General features: G+C 42.7%; 1 protein-coding gene across 1 annotated transcript; it reads right to left on the bottom strand.

Annotated features, from left to right (window-relative positions):
- Nucleotides 1-2,314: 2,314 nt before the first annotated feature.
- On the bottom strand, nucleotides 2,315-17,682 carry ACTR8 (actin related protein 8). Its single transcript, XM_061396648.1, has 13 exons — nucleotides 17,396-17,682; nucleotides 13,441-13,611; nucleotides 11,951-12,061; nucleotides 10,217-10,321; nucleotides 9,760-9,933; nucleotides 9,150-9,243; nucleotides 8,809-8,941; nucleotides 7,010-7,163; nucleotides 6,133-6,228; nucleotides 5,373-5,513; nucleotides 4,169-4,433; nucleotides 3,452-3,615; nucleotides 2,315-2,661 (listed from the first exon to the last, which is right to left on the bottom strand). The coding sequence occupies exons 1-13, from the start codon at nucleotides 17,516-17,518 to the stop codon at nucleotides 2,518-2,520; spliced, it is 1,875 nt and encodes a 624-aa protein (XP_061252632.1). The 5' UTR covers nucleotides 17,519-17,682; the 3' UTR covers nucleotides 2,315-2,517.
- Between the last annotated feature and the right edge of the window lie 804 nt (nucleotides 17,683-18,486).

Genomic DNA, 18,486 nt, shown 5'->3' with positions numbered 1-18,486 from the left:
TTCTTAGGTGAAAAACCCTCTATAACACACAAAAATCTTTATAACAGACATAGGGAATAACAGGCTGCGCCGATCTTTGCTGACCATGTGCCCTACTCTGTGTGGAAACACTTCTACACCTGGTATTTGCATAGGACCCTCCCTCTGAACCAGCTGAACTAGCCTCACGTCCTACCTGACTCTTGGGCAGGGGATTTTTAACATCAACAAAATATATCACTTACAGAGCTGATGTCTACCTTCGCCCAAAGTTACCCATTAGAAGTTAACTGTCAGAATTCAGAGTTTGTTGATTATTACATAACTTTTCATGTTCAAAACAAAAATAATTCCTATGTTGAAGTTAGCCCTCTTGAAGTAATTAATTTTTTATAAATGAGTTATTATACTGTTTTACTTAAGTAAAAAAAACAGAATCTACCTTGGCATTACAGAACATAGAGATGGGTGGCATTTTAAGTCTTCCAATTTTTTTTACTTTTCTCAAAGCATCTTTTCCTTAATGCAGAAGTCACGAAAGTTGGTTATATTACCATTTGTATTTCTCTAGGAAAGCCTGTCTCTCTCACACAGTGCAAGCCTGCATCTGCTCTAGAATGTGGATTAGTCTCAGGTGGACGACTGTTAAAATGTTTTTGTCGAGTATCCCTAAAGGGCCATGCCACTCCTCTGATACATGCCCTGCTGCTGCTGCTGCTAAGTCGCTTCAGTCGTGTCTGACCCTGTGCGACCCCATAGACGGCAGCCCGCCAGCCTCCCCTGTCCCTTGGATTCTCCAGGCAAGAACACTGGAGTGGGTTGCCATTTCCTTCTCCAATGCATGAAAGTGAAAAGTGAAAGTGAAGTTGGTCAGTCATGTCCAACTCTTAGTGACCCCATGGACTGCAGCCCACCAGGCTCCTCTGTCCATGGGATTTTCCAGGCAAGAGTACTGAGTGGGGTGCACTGCCTTCTCCGGATACATGTCTTACAAAGACCAAAATAAAGAAGCATAGAGTGTACAGCTTCACAAGCAAATAATTAGTAATGCCTGAGGCAATACAGTTAATGTGGTAAAGCTTACTTGTCGTGTTCAGTTTGCATGGTGCTTTTAAGTGTTGATAGTAAAAAATGGACATGACCTATGTCAAAACATGGACCAGAAACCAAGTTCCTCTGAATCAACCTCTACCAGTTTTGAGAGCAAATTGCTATTATGTGAAAAGCTATTATAAACAGAATTCATTATGCTTTTAGAACTAGGTAGCTAGTATTGAATTGTGTTGAAACAATCCAGAAATGTAAAATCATAGTGTATAAACTTAATTAAAAATTAAAAAAAAAAAATTAAAACAGCATACAGTTTTCAGATTGAAGGCAAGCATCCTAAAGAAGAAAAGCAAGTTAAAATTTTGTCACACTGGCAGGCTCTTCTTTGTTTCCAACCTACTGAGCACACACTCAAGATAATCCTATTTATTTAAAATACTCTAATATTTCTCCATGTCCTAACTTCCAGCCATCCTTTTTTTTTTTTGGCCCAAATGTTTACAGGGTCTTACTGCCCTGACCAAGGATCGAACCTATGATCACAGCAGTGAATGCACTAAGTTCTAACCAGTGGACCACCAGGGAAAGCTCCCAACCATCCTTGTTTCTGTACTCCATTTGCCTGAGTCTCTTACCTTCACCTACTTTGTCTTTCTGCCAGTCCCACCCCCAGCCCCAGTTTTAGAGATCATACTGAATAAGAAGTACTCTGAGAACTTTCACAGGTCAAGGAAGACTGAGGAGCTAATGATTAAGTTAGTAATTATGACAGGTACCTTGTCTAAATTATATATAAACCATTTCTATTTGGCCTTAGGAAGAAAATGAGTTTGCCTTTTCTGTTTCTGTTCTGGTCAAATAGTGACTGGTTTCCTTTCCCAAGCCCACCCCAGATCATGTGGGTAACAAAAGCCAACCAGCCCAACCTTAAATCTTTGCTTCTGGAAATCTAGACCTTAATGGGCCCCGCTACTTTTTGTAATCCAAGAGAAAATTTTAAAAATGGAAAGAAACAACAACAAAAACACCTTTTTTTTCCTAAGGAATTTTAGCAGCATACAGAAGTCATGACATACGTTTATCCTATACAAGAGGGAAAATGTGTAATCAGACATTTCTCACAATTCAGGTACTCACACACCCACCCCTCATGGGTACCCAAGACTGCCTAACACTCAGAAGTCAACCTAAAGGAAGGCCTTCACCACCTGAGAGCCACTCTATTGCAGCAACGGACATCATCGGGAGTCTGAGACCCCGAGGAAGAGCAGGAAAATTCACCACAGAAGACTAAGTTCATATTTATTCTCAAATGTCCTGACTACAAAAGCAGCTTATTTTTTTACACCAATGTAATGTGTTCAACCAAAAAAAGTTAAGATTCCTTTATTTTCATGAAACTGAAAAGCACCTAAGTCAATAAATTATACTAAGTCTTTTATACCACAAGGTCTGTGTTGGTCTGCAACAGCGACTTTTCTGTCCATCTCACCACACGAAAGCAGCTCGCTCTCGTAGCATGCGGACGCCAAAGCGCTGCCACTCTCTCTGATAAATCCACAGTTCCTGTGTGGTATCCAAACAAGCCAACACTGCCCCTCCTTTCCAGGCAATCAGCCGGGGATCCATGTCCTAGAGAAGAAATGACAAAGATATTTCAATGAAAACGGACAAGACATATACTTAATCATTTACTGGAATTTAGGGGCAGACTCATGCAGGACCTATGAACTAACCACAGATATTTTCTATTTCAGTTCACAAGAATAATTTTTGGTTTTTATTACTGAAGATGCTATTATTCACTACTTACTATTATTCCACTCATAGTCCCTATAGGCCAGACCATTTCTAAGGAAATAACTTATTTTGAAATTTGAGTGGAATGAATATATCCCATAACCTCTCCCTCTGAATGAATCTCCCTCTGAATGAGAATTAAACAGAAATATTCCCCGGAATTGTCAGTGAGAATGATAAAATACAGACACAATCTGTTTCTAAATTGCTGTGTTTATGGTTTCCATGACAGTTCAAACCAAAAAGATCCTTGAAGATCACCTGGTCTAGGGCCCAGCAGATTCTCAATATGAAAGAGATGAAAATGGACTTGTTCTAGTTGACAGTGTGAGTATAGTCAGTCTTCTCCTTGCCCACCCCGTCCTTTGACAAAGTCAGAAGTCGGTCATGCCGATCTGGAGAACACAGCAGGGACTGAAAGCCAGTAATCCAGTCCCTGAGTCCAGAGCTCCTTCCACCACATCTGTGTGACCTGCTGAAAGTCATTTTTCTACTTGCCCCAAGCTCCCGAGAACGCCCCCCACACAGCCTCATGCCTCCCAGGATTTTCTCTGTCCACATACAACTACAAATAATGCTGTTTCACTGGAAAAGAGTCTGACCTGCACCATGTACAACATACCTTGGGCCTTGTGATCACATCTACATTTTCAATAATTCGCCTGAATGAAGGTGGCATTTTATTGAGAATTCTGTGCTGCAGAAATTCTTGGGCTTTATGAAACATCAAACCACCTCCCACCACCAGGATGGAGCTGTACATCTTCTTTTTGGTTTCATCAGATGCTGAAAAGACAGAGAAATCCCTTTCATGCTTTCTCTCTGTATCTACCACCACCCTAGGCCAAGCCACCATCATCTATTGTTTGATAATGGCAGGAGCCCCTCAAAGCGCTCTCCCCCACCTATCTTCGATGATGCTACAATGCAGCCAGAGGAACCCTGCAAAGCACAAAACCTGAGCAAGCTGCTGTCCCCACACATGCCCCGCCCCCAACCCTGCTACTAGCAGGATCAGGACCTCAACCTCTAAGGGGGCTACAAAGTCCAGTGTGGTGTGTACCGGCCCCTCCCACAGCCTCACTCTGCTCCCCAGTCACACTGGCCTGCACACAGGCTGCTGCTTCTACCTAGAATGCCTTTATGTGGTAATCTGACTTGTTTTGGCCTTTGGTACTTGGTTCTATGTTCAAGAAGGCCAGGAATCAGATTCTAATACCTGACAATGGCAGCACAAAGTAGGTCCTCGATAGCTTTTGAATGAACATGCTGCAGGATAAAACTACACCCTAGCCTGAACCCCGGAACTGCTTGCTCCCGGCTCCCCAGATATGCTTACAACAGCAGTCTATGCTATGGAGGATGGCTTTATCCAGTCCCAGGGCCTTCCCTTCAAACAGCGAGATGGCAGTCTTCCTGGACATCAGTGCGGTGAGAGCCTCCTCAGAATCATTGCCAGCCATCAAACAGTCTCCCTGGGAGGGTCCCAGATCCACCTCCTGGGAATGCAGTCTTTCTGGAAGGTCAGAGGACTGGCCACGAAGGTCCCCTTCGAATCCAATGGGTTTGGATGCAGACTTCCGGTCAGCAGTAGCTTTTGCAGACTTTAAATCAATCAAAAGGAGAGTCGAATGGATGGTCCGACTATGAGAGTGATCAGTGTTCTCCAGCTGGATGTCCCCTCCCCACCCCACTGCTGGATACTCTATAAAACAAAGGCCTGTCCCTGTGCCGCAGACAGAAAACACGCCACAGCGTGCAACCTAGCACCCAATCCCCGCCCTGGATAACCGGGTGGGGTGGATGCAGAAGACGAGGACATGCTAACAAACCAAGGCAACCCCAGGCTGGCAGGGCAGACCACAGAACTTTCCTAATATTGGCCGGATTTTAAGACTGAAATGTTGACGTTGATGAACTATTCCCCCCTGAGTTTTTGAGTATAGTTATTTCAGTGGAATTCTTGGGCCAGTGGCTGTCATGGGTCCTCATTTTCAGACCTTATCTAAGCAATCTCATGCTCAGTTTTGGGACAGGAACAAAGACCAGAGCAGGTTTACAGCCCTCTTCTCTCCGTCAGGAGCTGCTGTTTCACGGGCAGATAAGAGCTTTACTTTGTGCCCCTGCAGCAGACAGCCTACAACGAGGGTCAGCTCGGACAAAGGCATTCGGTTCCTTGCCTGTGCCTACCCACCTTTCATGGATAATTTAAAACAGGTGAGAAAAAAAATAGGTGAGATTTTACTGAAAATACTCCTGGGCAAATATTCAAAAGACGAAAAGTTCAGAAATAATACACACCGAAAGGGAAGCATCATCATTAAATTAACTTTTACATGTGTGGAGTAGTATTCTGAAAATAGATGTGTGCTGAACAAAGAAATCTGCCATCTGGATTTTAAATGTGGACTTCATCTATGGTCCTAAAAACAGTATCAGCTGTAGCATACTGTCAGACTGCAGTCATTGCAACGATCCATTAAGTGTGGGCAAACCTCTCTCGGGCACAAAACTATCTCCTGTGACCCCGAATTACCGCAGACCTGTTCCTGCTTGCTCTGCGTGGCCAGCAGGTACTGTTCATCGTGAGGATCCTCAGGGTCACCCTGGGATCTGTGCTGTAAAGTTGTCATTTTCTGTCCAACGATTCCAAAAGTTGCTGGATAAAACAAAGCCATTGGAGCCTGTGCAGGGACGGAAAAGAATGACCAATCAATGACCTCCTGAAAAAACTGACCCGTTAAATAAATTGTGTCCTTCCAAAAACAAAACTGGCAGGTCAGATCCTGTAAGCTGGATTGGGTAAGCATTCTCTTTTGGAAGGAGCATTATTTCTTCAGTGTGTAATGGGCTTCATCACCAAACTGAATGGGTGATGTAACACCTGAGAGAGTAATCTCAAAGTGAATGCAAAATACGTGCCTAGTAAACTACACGTGAGTCTGGGTGAACTCTGGGAGTTGGTGATGGACAGGGAAGCCTGGTGTGCTGCGATTCATGGGGTCGCAAAGAGTCGGACACGACTGAGCGGCCGAACTGAACTGAACTGCAACTACTTTATAATTTCCCAGAATGGTGCCTCTCTCTAAATAGCAACTCCTCACATAGTGGCTAATTAAAAAGATGGCTCAGATCTCTTCTGATCTATACTCTATCAGGGGTTTAAATGTTGGGCTAGCAGCTAATTTACATCCAGTTGGTATTCTGACTTCATGAGGTTTCCAGCAAATACACATTCTCTCAGTCTGACTGAACCTGGCTGCCTTTCTTTCTACCCATGGGAAATACACACCCAAATGTTACCTGGAGTTTTTCATCTCCCAATCGAAACTGGTAAAGAAGGGCAGGGGAATCTGGATGTCGAATCTGAAACTCATGGTCCTGAAGCCCAGAGATGTCCTAAATCCGGGGAAAGATGCTGTCAGTCAATCAGGAAAAGTGCACGCAAACTCTACAAATGACAAGCCTCTCTGCGGTCTAAATCTCACCCACGAAAGGGCTGCACTACAACTTTCTACCACTTCCACTGGAACTTAAAAAACAGGACTTCAACTGTACCTTGTTTCTCTTTCAACATTTCTGAAATTGCCACTATCTGTATTTCTGGTTTCTTTCATTATCAATATACACGAATACAAACAATGTCCAAACCAACAAGCAAATTCCCTCAATAACTGGGAAATGTTACCCTGTTCTACATTTCTCAAAAAATTGTTTACTCAGAATTTTATTACTCAAACAAGATTTTTTAAAAGAAGTCTACAATGAACAGTATAAAAAGGTAGCAATTCATATACACCAACGATTAAATGCTGACTGTTCACAATAGTAAGAAAGTACTTCAAATGATACCATTTTATTAACTGTCTGTAACTATGTATTTACCTGCTGCTGTTCATTACATCTAAAGGTTAATGTTTATCCTTAGAATGATCACAGATCCTAAGAAGAGAGAAATCTACTCTCTTAAGAAAAAACTAGCTGTGTTTCCCTGAGTATGAGATACTTCTGTATGGGTCTGACCTTACCAAATCTCTCACTTCTTAAGAGCTTCAGCCTCAAGGTTTTATCAACTTGGGTTGAATGGGTAGCACAGTACTGTTAATTTTTTAATTATCCTTAAACATCTTCAATTTTCCCTGAAAACAAAAATAATCAGCAATTTTGATTTTGCTCCCACCTGATCCAAATGACAAAAAGTTTCTTTAAGGTGCTGCAGAAGAAGGCAATCCATTTTATTTGTTAACTGGCATTCTCTGTAAGGGAAGCCAGCTCGCTGCATCAGCCAGTAAAAGCATCTTGACACATCAGATCCACCATATGCCAGACAGAGCCTAGAGTCAAGAGAAAAGGGCAGCTAACAAGATGCAAAGGGTGTTCCAAAAACTCAGTTAGGCACAGCAAAGCAGCAAGTTTCAAGAAATGTTGTAAGGATAAGTTAAAGAATCAAAGGGCAGAATGGATGTAAGGGAGAGAGAAAGGAAACTAGAAAAAAACCAGTGGTGAGCATCAAGAAGTAAAAAATGCTACTTGCAAAAAAATCCGAGAGACAGAATACACATTAAGTCCAGCTCATTTCTAGGTCCATATGTATAGCATATGACAGCTGTTTGCCTATCTACGCTTACTGGCATATAGAGACGACAAGGAATAACATCATAAGACAAATCTCTCTTGTGGGAGAAAAACTCTGAGACTACTAGCCACTCACTGAACATTTCTGCCATCTGGAGGGATCACTGCTGTGCTGTTTCAGTGGTAGAAGACCTGGGGTCCAGTGTTCTCTCTATACTTCAAGAAGCAATGGCATTAGGTAATACAAATGAAGGAGCTCAAACAACTCAATCAGGGCTTGAGAATGCACTGTAACCTAGGAGGTAGCAGCTTAACTTTTCTCAAGGACTGCTAAGACCCTTTTAAGTTTGTTTCTATGCCTTAAAAGTCAAACTACCTATGTGAGTGACAGGAAGAATTAAAATCATCCTGAAGCAGCCATCCTGGAAGCACAAAATGCTGCAGAGAACTGGTCATAGGCACTACCTGGTATGCTCACCTGTGCTGGGCTTGTCTCAGATAAGCAAGCTGCAAACCTGCTGGGCTAGTTACTTTATTAAATCTTCTATCAGTGATAATGTAATGAAGGGACTGGACCACCACCAAGTTACTGTTCACTGATCAAAAACAATCTGACAAGAAAAGCAAATACTCAGGAGACTCTGGTGGCCTAGTGGTTAGGATTCTGAGCTTTCACTGCGGTGGCCTAGATTCAATCCCTGGTTGGGGAACTGAGATCCCACAAGCTATGCAGTGTGGCCAAAAAAGTGAGAGAGAGAGAGAAAAGCAAATACTCAAAATGCTAGCTAGACAATTTAGGCCTAAAAACCTACTGTCTCCCCTAAATGACTTGCCTATATAAAGCTTTGCTGTGAGTGTGACTGCCACAACAGTGAAAGACACAGAGCTAACATACACACTTCTGTGGGAAAGCACACAGCACACACTAGGGCTTTCATGAACCCAATGATGTGAGCTCACATTGTTGTTGTTTTTAGTACTTAAGTCGTGTCCCAACTCTCTGTGATCCCATGGCCTGTAGCCTGCCAGGCTCCGCTGTCCATGGGATTCCCCAGGTAAGAACACTAGAGTGGGTTGCCATTTCCTTCACCAGGGAACCTTCCTGACCCAGGAACTGAACCTGTGTCTCCTGCATTGGCAGGCAGGTTCTTTACCACGGAGCCACCCAGGAAGCCTGGGCTCATCATGTCAGAGGGTTCCAACGGAACCAGTTTATAGCCTTATTATAGCAGAAATCACCAGTTTATAGCCTTGTTCAAATTCGCACTTCCACAATCTCAGTGGCTTCATTAAAAAAAAAAAAGTCAACATATAATTCCTTAAAAAAACTTCTAACTCAAGATGCTTCTAGTTGAATAGGCTGTAAAGGAAGAGGAAGCAGAGAATACCTCCCAAGCTCCTCACCGAGTGTTCCGATGAGAGACCCCATCCTCCACACAGCACACGCTTGTCTTCTGGTCTCCGACATCTACAATACACGTGCTGCTTAAGCCACTTCCAAAGGTGGCACACACAGACTCCTGATGGACCACAATCCCTGAAAAACAAAAGGCAGAGGGGTGATCAGCTGGGGAGCAGGGAAGATCCTATAACAAATATCTAGTTAAAGTCTAGGAACCCCCAGGCAAGCATCAATGACCTTCCCAGAATAAGCATTTCAGTCAAGCAGTGAATTAAATCAACTGTGTCAGGAAAAAACAAAACACTCTCATTTCAGGCAGGTTTCCCTGGAATAACAGACATACCTGAAAAACCCATCTTCATTAGGATCATATTCACTAATTCTTTCACATGCTGTTTATTATAGATATCAGGAATTAACAAGATACATCTATAATACTAAAAAGAAGAACAAAGGAGAAAAAGATTAAATGGTTAATATTCAAATCAGGTCAAAACAAATTTCACCACACTTGTCCTCAGAGAGAATTCTCTCTAAAGCAGCGGCAGCAATGGCTAGAGGCCCAAAGTAAAAGCTCAAAGCTCTCTGCTATCTTTTAGGTTTTATATTAAAAAAAAAAAAAAAAAAGTTGAAGTTTTGTGGACCTTTTATTCCTTTTGAATTATTTAAAACTTGTAAAATGAAAAATAAGACAACTGATGTGTCCAAAAAAGGTCCAGAGAGAACGTATAAACATGAGCAAGTTTGCTGCCTGCAGAGCAACAGAAATACCAAAAACCAAACAAAATGAGGGAAAAAAAGAAAGCACCAGATGGGAATTTAGTGAAGGAAAAGGATATCCTTAACACCTTAAAGTGGAGACGGCTTCAAGGACACTGTCTTACAAAGAACAGTGTACTTTTATTAACCAAGAATTTCTAAAGACAATCCAGTAACTTGGAATTTCCATTTACCTTTAAATCTTTCAGTGGGATTTCCAAGTATTTTTGTATTGCATGAGACCATATTACTTCAATATCTGCCAGAACAGCTGTAAGAGAGCCCCCAGGTCCTGGGTGAATATTTAACTGACCTCTTCTGATAGGCCAGTGAATATTATAACAGTCCAAAGGATTAACATACAGGGCCTGGAAATGATGGAGAGATGAATACATTGTTAGAACTCTTCTCTCAGGGTTTCCCAGATTCACATTCAAAAACCAAAGGCCAGAAGTTATCATTAACATTTGCTGACTGTTCTCATGTTGAGAGTGGAGTGTCTAATATCTTAGGAGCCAGTGTGACTATCTGTTCCTCAGGGTAAGATTACAGAATGCTTGGGAACAACCAGAACTGGGTGGCAAAGCACACTGATTTTATAAATAGGACCTCCGTTTTCTTCTTCCATTTCACTGTAAACAAGTCTCCTACCTCTTCTCCCACCAAAAACTCAGGGTGATGAGATGTGTTTGTCCACTTATTTCCAGAGCAGTGATCTAAAATCGCGGGTCGCATCTGCTTATTGTAGGAACGTGCCTGAAACAAAGGAACATCAGAAAATTCTCTGAGTCTATGCAAGAAAAAAAGGGGCTGTCGTCTTCTCCTCTCACAGAATAGATATAGTGGCAAATTTTAATAATGAATCCAAGATCGATGCAAAATAGGGATTGGTCACAAGTGGACTCTCCTGCCCTTTTCCACAACCTTGATTTTTCCCATCATGTTAACCCTCAGGCTGTGATTCACAGCCAGTCTAAAATGAATATTGCACTCTGCTGAAACGTGAACATAAATTTATATATTTGGTTAACCAAACAGTTCATTTGGTTTTTTTCTGTAAGACAGCTCAAGTAGCAGTTAGCTGTCTTTAACTTTATTCAAAACAACTGTTAGATTATGTTGTGACAGCTGTAACATCAGTGTGCATTTAAAACAAAAACTTGTCAAAACGGGTGAATTTTTGTGTAGCCATCTTAATATTGATGATGGGGGGAAAAGGGCAACATTTTCTGCATAGTATGCTTTGTTTTTTCAAAAAAGGTAAAAGTGCAAAAAAAGATATGTGCAGTAATATGGAGAAGGTGCTATGACTTATCGAATGTGTCAAAAGTGGTTTGCAAAGTTTTGCACTGGAGATTCCTCACTGGACAATGCTCCCTGGTCCAGTAGACCAGTGAAGTTGATAGAAATCAAATTGAGACATTACTTGAGAATAATCAACATTGTACCATGCAAGAGAGAGCCAACATACTGAAAATATCCCAATCGAGCAATGAGTAATATTTGTACCAGCTTGGTTATTTTAACTGCTTTGATGTGGGATTGAAAGGGAGTCCTGTATTATGGTCTCCTGGAAAACCAAATGATTCATTCCAACAAGTACTGCTTCCAATTAGACCAACTGAAAGAAGCACTCATTGAAAAGCATCCAGAATTAGTCAACAGAAAATGCACAGTCTTCCATCAGGATAATGTAAGACCACATGTTTTTCTATATGGAAAAACTACGACAGCTTGGATGGGAATTTCTGATTCATCCACTGTTTTCACCAGACACTGCACCTTTAGATTTCCATTTATTTTATTCACAAAATTTTTAGTGAAAAAAATTTCAGATCCCTGGAAGTCTGTAAAAGGCACTTAGAACAGTTCTTTGCTCAGAAAGATAAAAAATTTGGGGAAGACAGAATTATGAAGTTGCTTGAAAAACAGTAGAAGGCAGCGGAACAAAACAGTGAACACGTTGTTCAGTAAAGTTCTTGGTAAAAATGAACAATTTGTCTTTTATTTTTACTTAAAAACTGAAGGAACTTTTTGGACACAGACTCGTGTCCATCCCCAGCAGTACTGGTTTATCACACTAAAAGGACAAACGTGTAAGAATACAGCTTCTCATCAAGATGCTGGAATAATATACTCAAGACTCACAGGTAACTAAATTTTCATCAACTTGACGTAAGAAACACTACCTTACAAATTGGCTTGCCTAGACTTTTGTAACACCAATTTAGGTATTCTGCAGGTGGTTATAAATGGTTTTCTTTCCTTTTTAAAGAAAATCCCATCTTTAATAATTTGCATAATGAAATAGGGAGTGCCCACGAATGGTTACGACATAATAGCAGTGGTCAGGGAATGAATCTGAAGAAAGAGCTGAGACCCAACCTGCTCAGGGGACACAGGAATCCGTCTGGTGCCATTCGACATCTTTTTAGACCATATTGCTTGGTCCACCATTTTAAGGCCATTTTGCCTTTGTTCGTTACTTTCAGGTTTCTGGCAGAAAAGAAACAGTGATGAACAGCATCAATGATTTAGTGAAAAAGAGAAAGTAACAGCAAAATACTAATTTAATCTAGCAAGAGGAAATGCTCCCTCATCAACAAGCTTGTCCTTCACTATGTCACATATGCTAACCCTAAGAATACAAAGTAACCTTTTTATTATTTATTTAAAAAAAAATCAGAAAAGCACCATCACCATAAACCAACTATTGCAAATTTCTATACCTCAAGGGACTTTTGACTTAATATCAGAGCATAGCATACTTTAAACTTACCAAGTATTTCAAGACTCTTCCATATATTGATAGAATTTTCACGCTTACAATTTTATAGCAATATTTTTTCCTACATGTGTTATTTCACTTAGTTAATGAGTATTCAAGTTACTGTGATATTGAAAAGAACATTCCATAAATACTTTTGAAAAGATTATTTTATTTTCTTTCTATTTTTACTCCAGAGATTTAGTCCCTAAGATAGAATTAGAAGATCCAGGATATAAGTGAGTTTTAAACCCTTACATTGTCAAGTTATAGTTAAGCTTAGAAATGGACTTAAGGATGGTTTGCTAGTTATGCTAGAAAAGGAAACCCTAAGGCCTACTATCAGAGTTATAGAAACTACAAGTTCCTAAAACTACCCTTGATTTAAAGCTTAAAAATGGATTATAATGTTATATACATATTCAATACCTATCATGAAAAATTTTCCTGTTAATTATCACCTGCAAAATAGGACACTTACTGCATCCTAAGTAAATGACCCCAAGGACATATTTACTTTTTGCCTTTAAATTATGATTTAACTTAAGATTATAACAAGTACTTATTGGAGGAATTCAATTTGCTACAGATTGAAAAAATAAGCTCAATATAAAATCTAAATATCTGGAAGAAAAAATACAGCAGTCAGTTAACAGACACCTGGATGCATCATTTTAAGAAAGTGACAATTCTGTATCCTCCACTAAAAATCAGCTTCTTCAATACCCAATTCATCCTGATGGGTTATAAAAATTAATTTTCTTTTGTTACAATTATTTCTGTACAATCTGAAATTGCTAGCTCCGATAAAAAATTATATTTGTAACCCTGAACAATGTCATTATGTTAAGATACATTAAAGCTATGAAGATGTTGCTCAAGATTACGCCATACACTGAGTATCTAAGCTCTCCCAAGGTGACAGCCTTGGGCTTTCGCTCCAGGTCCTACATTTTGTGTGTGTGTGGTGTTTTGTTTTGTCCATACAGCGTGACTTGTGGGATCTTAGTTCCCTGACCAGGGACTGAACTTGGCCCCTTGGCAGCAAAAGTGGAGTCTTAACCCCTGGACTGCCGGGGCACCCCTCCAGGTCCTCACCCTGACTTACGTTTAGTCCCTCCCTGAGCAGCCAGCTGTCCTTGTACAGTGGCTGCCCCTGTTGTTTGTGTCTTCGTGCAATGACGTGAGGAACGCTGGCAGGAAGTGTGTCTGTGGCTCGACCAATCCTCAGAGTTGTGGAACCTGGATGTATGACAACGATGAAGTTGCTCTGGATTTGCTGTAAATATAAAACATAGGAGTGTGACTTTAGAAAATAATATAGATGGTAACAGACTTAAAGACGTTAGTTTCCTGTAATGACTATCAAACTCATTTTGTATCTGTGTTTCGAGGGTCTGACTCATGGCACAAAGGTCAACACATCTTTGTTTAAATGAATGAAATCCTAAGTACCCAGTGCAAATCAAGCTATGATTTGAGGGTGTTTCTGTGCCAAGCACTACAGGTACAATGATGACAAGGACAAAGTCCCAGCCACTAGAGAACTTTCCATTTACTAAAGAAGACAAATAAGGAATAAGAGTGTGGGGAATACTATGACTCGTGAAGTGCTGGGTTCCCTAAATCTGAACACCTAAAGATCCTTGTTAAAAAAAAACAAAATAAAAAGACCCTAAGGCTTCACTACAAACTTTCTGATTCAGAATCTCCTGGGAGAGACAGCCTGCTGCTGCTGCTGCTAAGTCACTTCAGTCATGTCCGACTCTGTGCGACCCCATAGACGGCAGCCCACCAGGCTCTCCCATCCCTGGGATTCTCCAGGCAAGAACACTGGAGTGGGTTTCCATTTCCTTCTCCAATGCATGAAAGTGAAAATTGAAAGTGAAGTTGTGTCCGACCCTCAGCGACCCCATGGACTGCAGCCTACCAGGCTCCTTCATCCATGGGATTTTCCAGGCAAGAGTACTGGAGTGGGGTGCCATTGCCTTCTCTGAGAGACAGCCTAGGAATCTGCAATTTACAAAAGCTCCTGAGGTAATCAATATCATCGCTCAGCTATGACAACATTGGTTGAGTAGGTGAGGGAAGAAATGTAGTATTAGAACAGAATCACTGTTTTCTAATGCTGGAAAGTAAGGCTCAATACAGGAACCACTTTCGAGAATGAGCATAAACTGTATTTTGGTCACTGTTTTTTAAATACGTTACCCTTATTGACTCTGTGCTATATACCTGATCTGGTAAGAGTTTGGAGTTAAAAGGCCGGAGTTCACAATTCTATCCTCGTATGTCTGCCTTTCACCACCCGTTCTTGGGAGACAGTCACCAAGGACTGACCAAGGAGCACAAATTGAGACAGTGGGCTTTTAGATCCAGATTTCTCAATGGAGAAGAACATAACCTGAGTGACTGAGGAACCTTTACCATGGAAACACGCTGAGGGACTCAGGGGGGACTCAAAGAGACTCCAACAGTCCTTCTGACAAATGGATGCCTGCATTGAGAATGGCCTTTCCAGCACGACTCCTCAGCCAGCACCTAGTCCATTCCACCCATTGGCTACAGTTGTGTCTTCCTGGCCTGCCCCCTTTCAAAACATTTCTGTAACTTGTTGGTAAGATACAGTTCAGAACATCCAAGATCAGGACCCTGCTTATTTCTCTAGCTTTACTCTAGAACTACTTCCTTTTCAGTCTCTTTGGTCTTCCAAATCCAGATGTCTCCTGATTTCTTAGCTTACAGTGCTGACCTTCAGGCCTGCACAAAGGCACTTCCTTTTGTCTGCAGTGTTCTTTCTCCCTTTTAAATCTTACTCTTCCCTTCAGGTGTTAACTGTCATTAGACCAGGCGTGTTTGTCCTGCTGTAATAAAATCTTAGGGCACCCCTCCTTTTCATGACACTTGTCATTCTTACAATGATTTACTGACTGCTCTCCCAGAAGACAAAACCTTCATGTACGAGGGGACTGTTACTGTCTCGTTCACCGCTCTATGCCCAGTGCATGGCACAGAGGTCATCTGTTGCATGGTGATGGCACCATTCTCACAAAGGCCTGATGCTATTCAGCAGACTCCTCAGGCTTTTGTGTGTTACGGCAGACAACACATATCTAGGAGACTGAGTTAAACCGACAGGGCTGCTTCGTAGTCCCCCAGGCTCCTCTGTCCATGGGGTTTCCCAGGCAAGAATACTGGAGTAGGTTGCCATTTCCTTCTCCAGGTGATCTTCCAGACCCAGGGATCAAACCTGCGTCTCCTGCTTGGCAGGCGGATTCTTTACCAATGAGTTACCTGGGAAGCCTGCTGTCGGGGACACCTGTACCCCATCAATGGCACACAGCCTGCAGGACAGTGATTGGGAAGCTCTGGGGTAGTAAATACAGTTTTCCAAAGTCTGGACAAGGACTTTTTAATAATTACATATTTATTTTAACATATTAGAGTAACTAGCCAGTGAATCCTACATATCATTTCCTGGACGTTATTGCTTAAGAAAAGATTCAGAAGGAAAAAAAAAAAAAAGGCATTCTGCAAATAACAGTAGAGGTGCCACAGAGGACATGCAAAAACCAAAAGGTGCTCCATGACTGACTGGTGGTAAACAAATATTCCAGCAGTGGGTAAGGGCCCAGGCTCTGGATTCACAGACATGGCTTCAAATTCAGACCGTGCCACTTCTTGGCTCTGACTGAAGTTCCTACCTCAGAGAGCTACTATGAGGATTAAGAGAGTTGATCATGCAGCTTGGAGTCTGGCTAGCTCTTCCAAAGTTCCCCTTCAGAAGAGGCCAGGCTCTGCCTTATACCACTCTCATGAGGACACCCCTCTTAAGATCTCCAGTCTCATTTCTTGCTCTCTCTTCTTCCCTGATTCCAGATATTCTCACCTCCAATGCTTTCCTATGCTCTCTTGGCCCAGGTCTTCTCCACAATGTTCTCCTGTCCTCACACTCCCCATGGCTAACTCCTAAATATCCTTTAGGTCTTTGTCTAGGTGTCAGCTGCACAAATAGATGGCGAAAAAAATGGAAAAAGTGACAGACTTTATTTTCTTGGGCTTCAGCATCACTGCAGATGGTGATTGCAGCCATGAAATTAAAAGACATTTGCTCCTTGGAGAAAAGCTATGACTAACCTAGAGAGCACGTTAAAATGCACAGATAGCACTTTGGGTTGGACAACAAAGGTCCATATAGTCAAAGCTATGGTTTTTCCAGTAGTTATGCATGGATTTGAGAGTTGGACCATAAAGAAAGCTGAGCACTGAAGAATTGATGCTTTTGAATTGTGGTGCTGGAGAAGACTGTTGAGAGTCCCTTGGACTGCAAGATCAAATCAGTCAATCCTAAAGGAAATCAACCCTGAATATTCATTGAAGGCACTGATACTGAAGCTCAAGTTCCAATACTTTGGTCACCTGATGTGAAGGGCCGACTCACTGGAAAAGACCCTGATGCTGGGAAAGATTGAAAAAAAGGAGGAGAAGGGGATGACAGGAGGAGATGGTTGGATGGCATCACCAACTCAATGCACCTGATTTTGAGCAAACTCCGGGAGATGATGAAGGACAAGGAGGCCTGGTGTGCTGCAGTCGATGCGGTCGCAAAGAATCGCACACGACGTAGCGACTGAACATCAATGGTACTGAACAACAATGTAGCCATCCCACATCAGGCCTTGTTACCTACTGCCCCCACTCAACTGGAGCTTTCTCCTCCCGCCTCCTCCTCTCAAAGTGGGAGAATCCTAGAGAGTGGAACTGTCGTGGCCCCTACACACCATCCAGTCGGCTCCCTCAACCATATGACAGTAAAGTGACAGCCTTGTCCTGCTCTCACGGTCCGGAAGGGGCTCGCACAGCAGTTGCTGGGGGCGACCGGCGGGGACGCAGTGACCTGGCCATCTGCCCAGAGCCCTCGGAGCGAACGGGAAATGACCCCCTTGCACCACCCACCCAGGTGAGGGCCCGAAGCCTCGGGTCGGCTCGCCAGCCTCCTCCCCTCGCCCAGCTCCCCGCCCGGGCCCGGAAGCCGAGTCCGAGGCCCGCCCCCGCCGCCTCACCTCCTGCAGCGACTCCGGCACCAGCGCGGGCACGATGGGTCGCTTCACCCCGCGCTGCTCCTTCTCTTTCTCCCCGCCCTTCTCCTTCCCGTTCTCCGCCTCTCCCTTCTCCGCCTGGGTCATGTCGGCCGCCGACGCCCCTGCAGTCTCTAGCTTCAGTGACGCGACGCGAGTGCCAGAGAATTGGTCTCTGCGCAGACGATACCTCTTTGGGCGAGAGCCCACAGACAAGGTGGCCGCCAGGCGTCGGCCCAGAGGATTCCGGGAAGGCGGAAGGGCGGAGGCGGAGCCGCCCGGAGCGGGCGGGGTGGGGAGTGGATTGGGCGGATGCTGATGCGATTGGTCATGGCTGCAGCGTGTCGGCCACCTACTTGTGTTTTGTTTTGTGTACTTGCTGTTGAATCGGGGATACCTAGCATCTCGCTTAAACCTCACATGTGTTTCTTCTGGCTTCTCAGATAACGTACATAATTTTAGTTCTCCTCGTACTTCACTGGCTGTGCTCAGTCTAGCCTCGGATGTTAGTAATGTTAGTATTCCCTGGAGAGTTAGGTACACACACACATATACACACATACATATATACATATACATACATACATATACATACATACATATATATATATACATACACATACATACACACACATCTCTCTCTTTCCCTACACTCCTTGTAAGACTTGATCCAGTTTCATGGCTTTAAATATGAAGAGAACTCCCAAATATGTATTTCCAGTTTGGATCTCTCCCTGATAACCAATTGCTTCTTTAGTATCTCCACTTAGATGTCTACAAGATATTGCAAACATATGCAAGATGGAACTCTTGATCCCCCATATATCTGCTCTCACTTAAACCATCCAGTTTCACTTTGTTTCTTCAGCCGTCCACATCTTCTACAACCAAATCCATCAGCAAATCCCACAGTCTCTCAAATATGCCTTCAATGCAACCACCTCTCCATTCCTACCACCATTACCTAGTCCAATCTACTGTCTCACTTAGAACACAACATCCTCTGAACGCATTTCCCTGCTTCCAATCTTGTCCTCCTGTGATCCGGCCTTCATACAAACCAGTGTATTAATGCC

This window comes from Bos javanicus, chromosome 22 (genome assembly GCF_032452875.1).
Source record: "Bos javanicus breed banteng chromosome 22, ARS-OSU_banteng_1.0, whole genome shotgun sequence".
Classification (NCBI taxonomy): Eukaryota; Metazoa; Chordata; class Mammalia; order Artiodactyla; family Bovidae; genus Bos; species Bos javanicus.
Note: the sequence above shows the minus strand (reverse complement) of the source record. Positions and strands in the feature narration are given on the sequence as shown.

Coding starts and splice junctions, on each gene's coding strand:
- ACTR8 (XM_061396648.1), bottom strand. CDS start 17,518: ATGACCCAGGCGGAGAAGGGAGAGGCGGAGAACGGGAAGGAGAAGGGC. Junction 8,942..9,149: donor AATGAAGATGGGTTTTTCAG/GTATGTCTGTTA, acceptor TTTGTTTTTCAG/GGATTGTGGTCCATCAGGAG. Junction 7,164..8,808: donor GTCTCTCATCGGAACACTCG/GTGAGGAGCTTG, acceptor TCTTGACTCTAG/GCTCTGTCTGGCATATGGTG.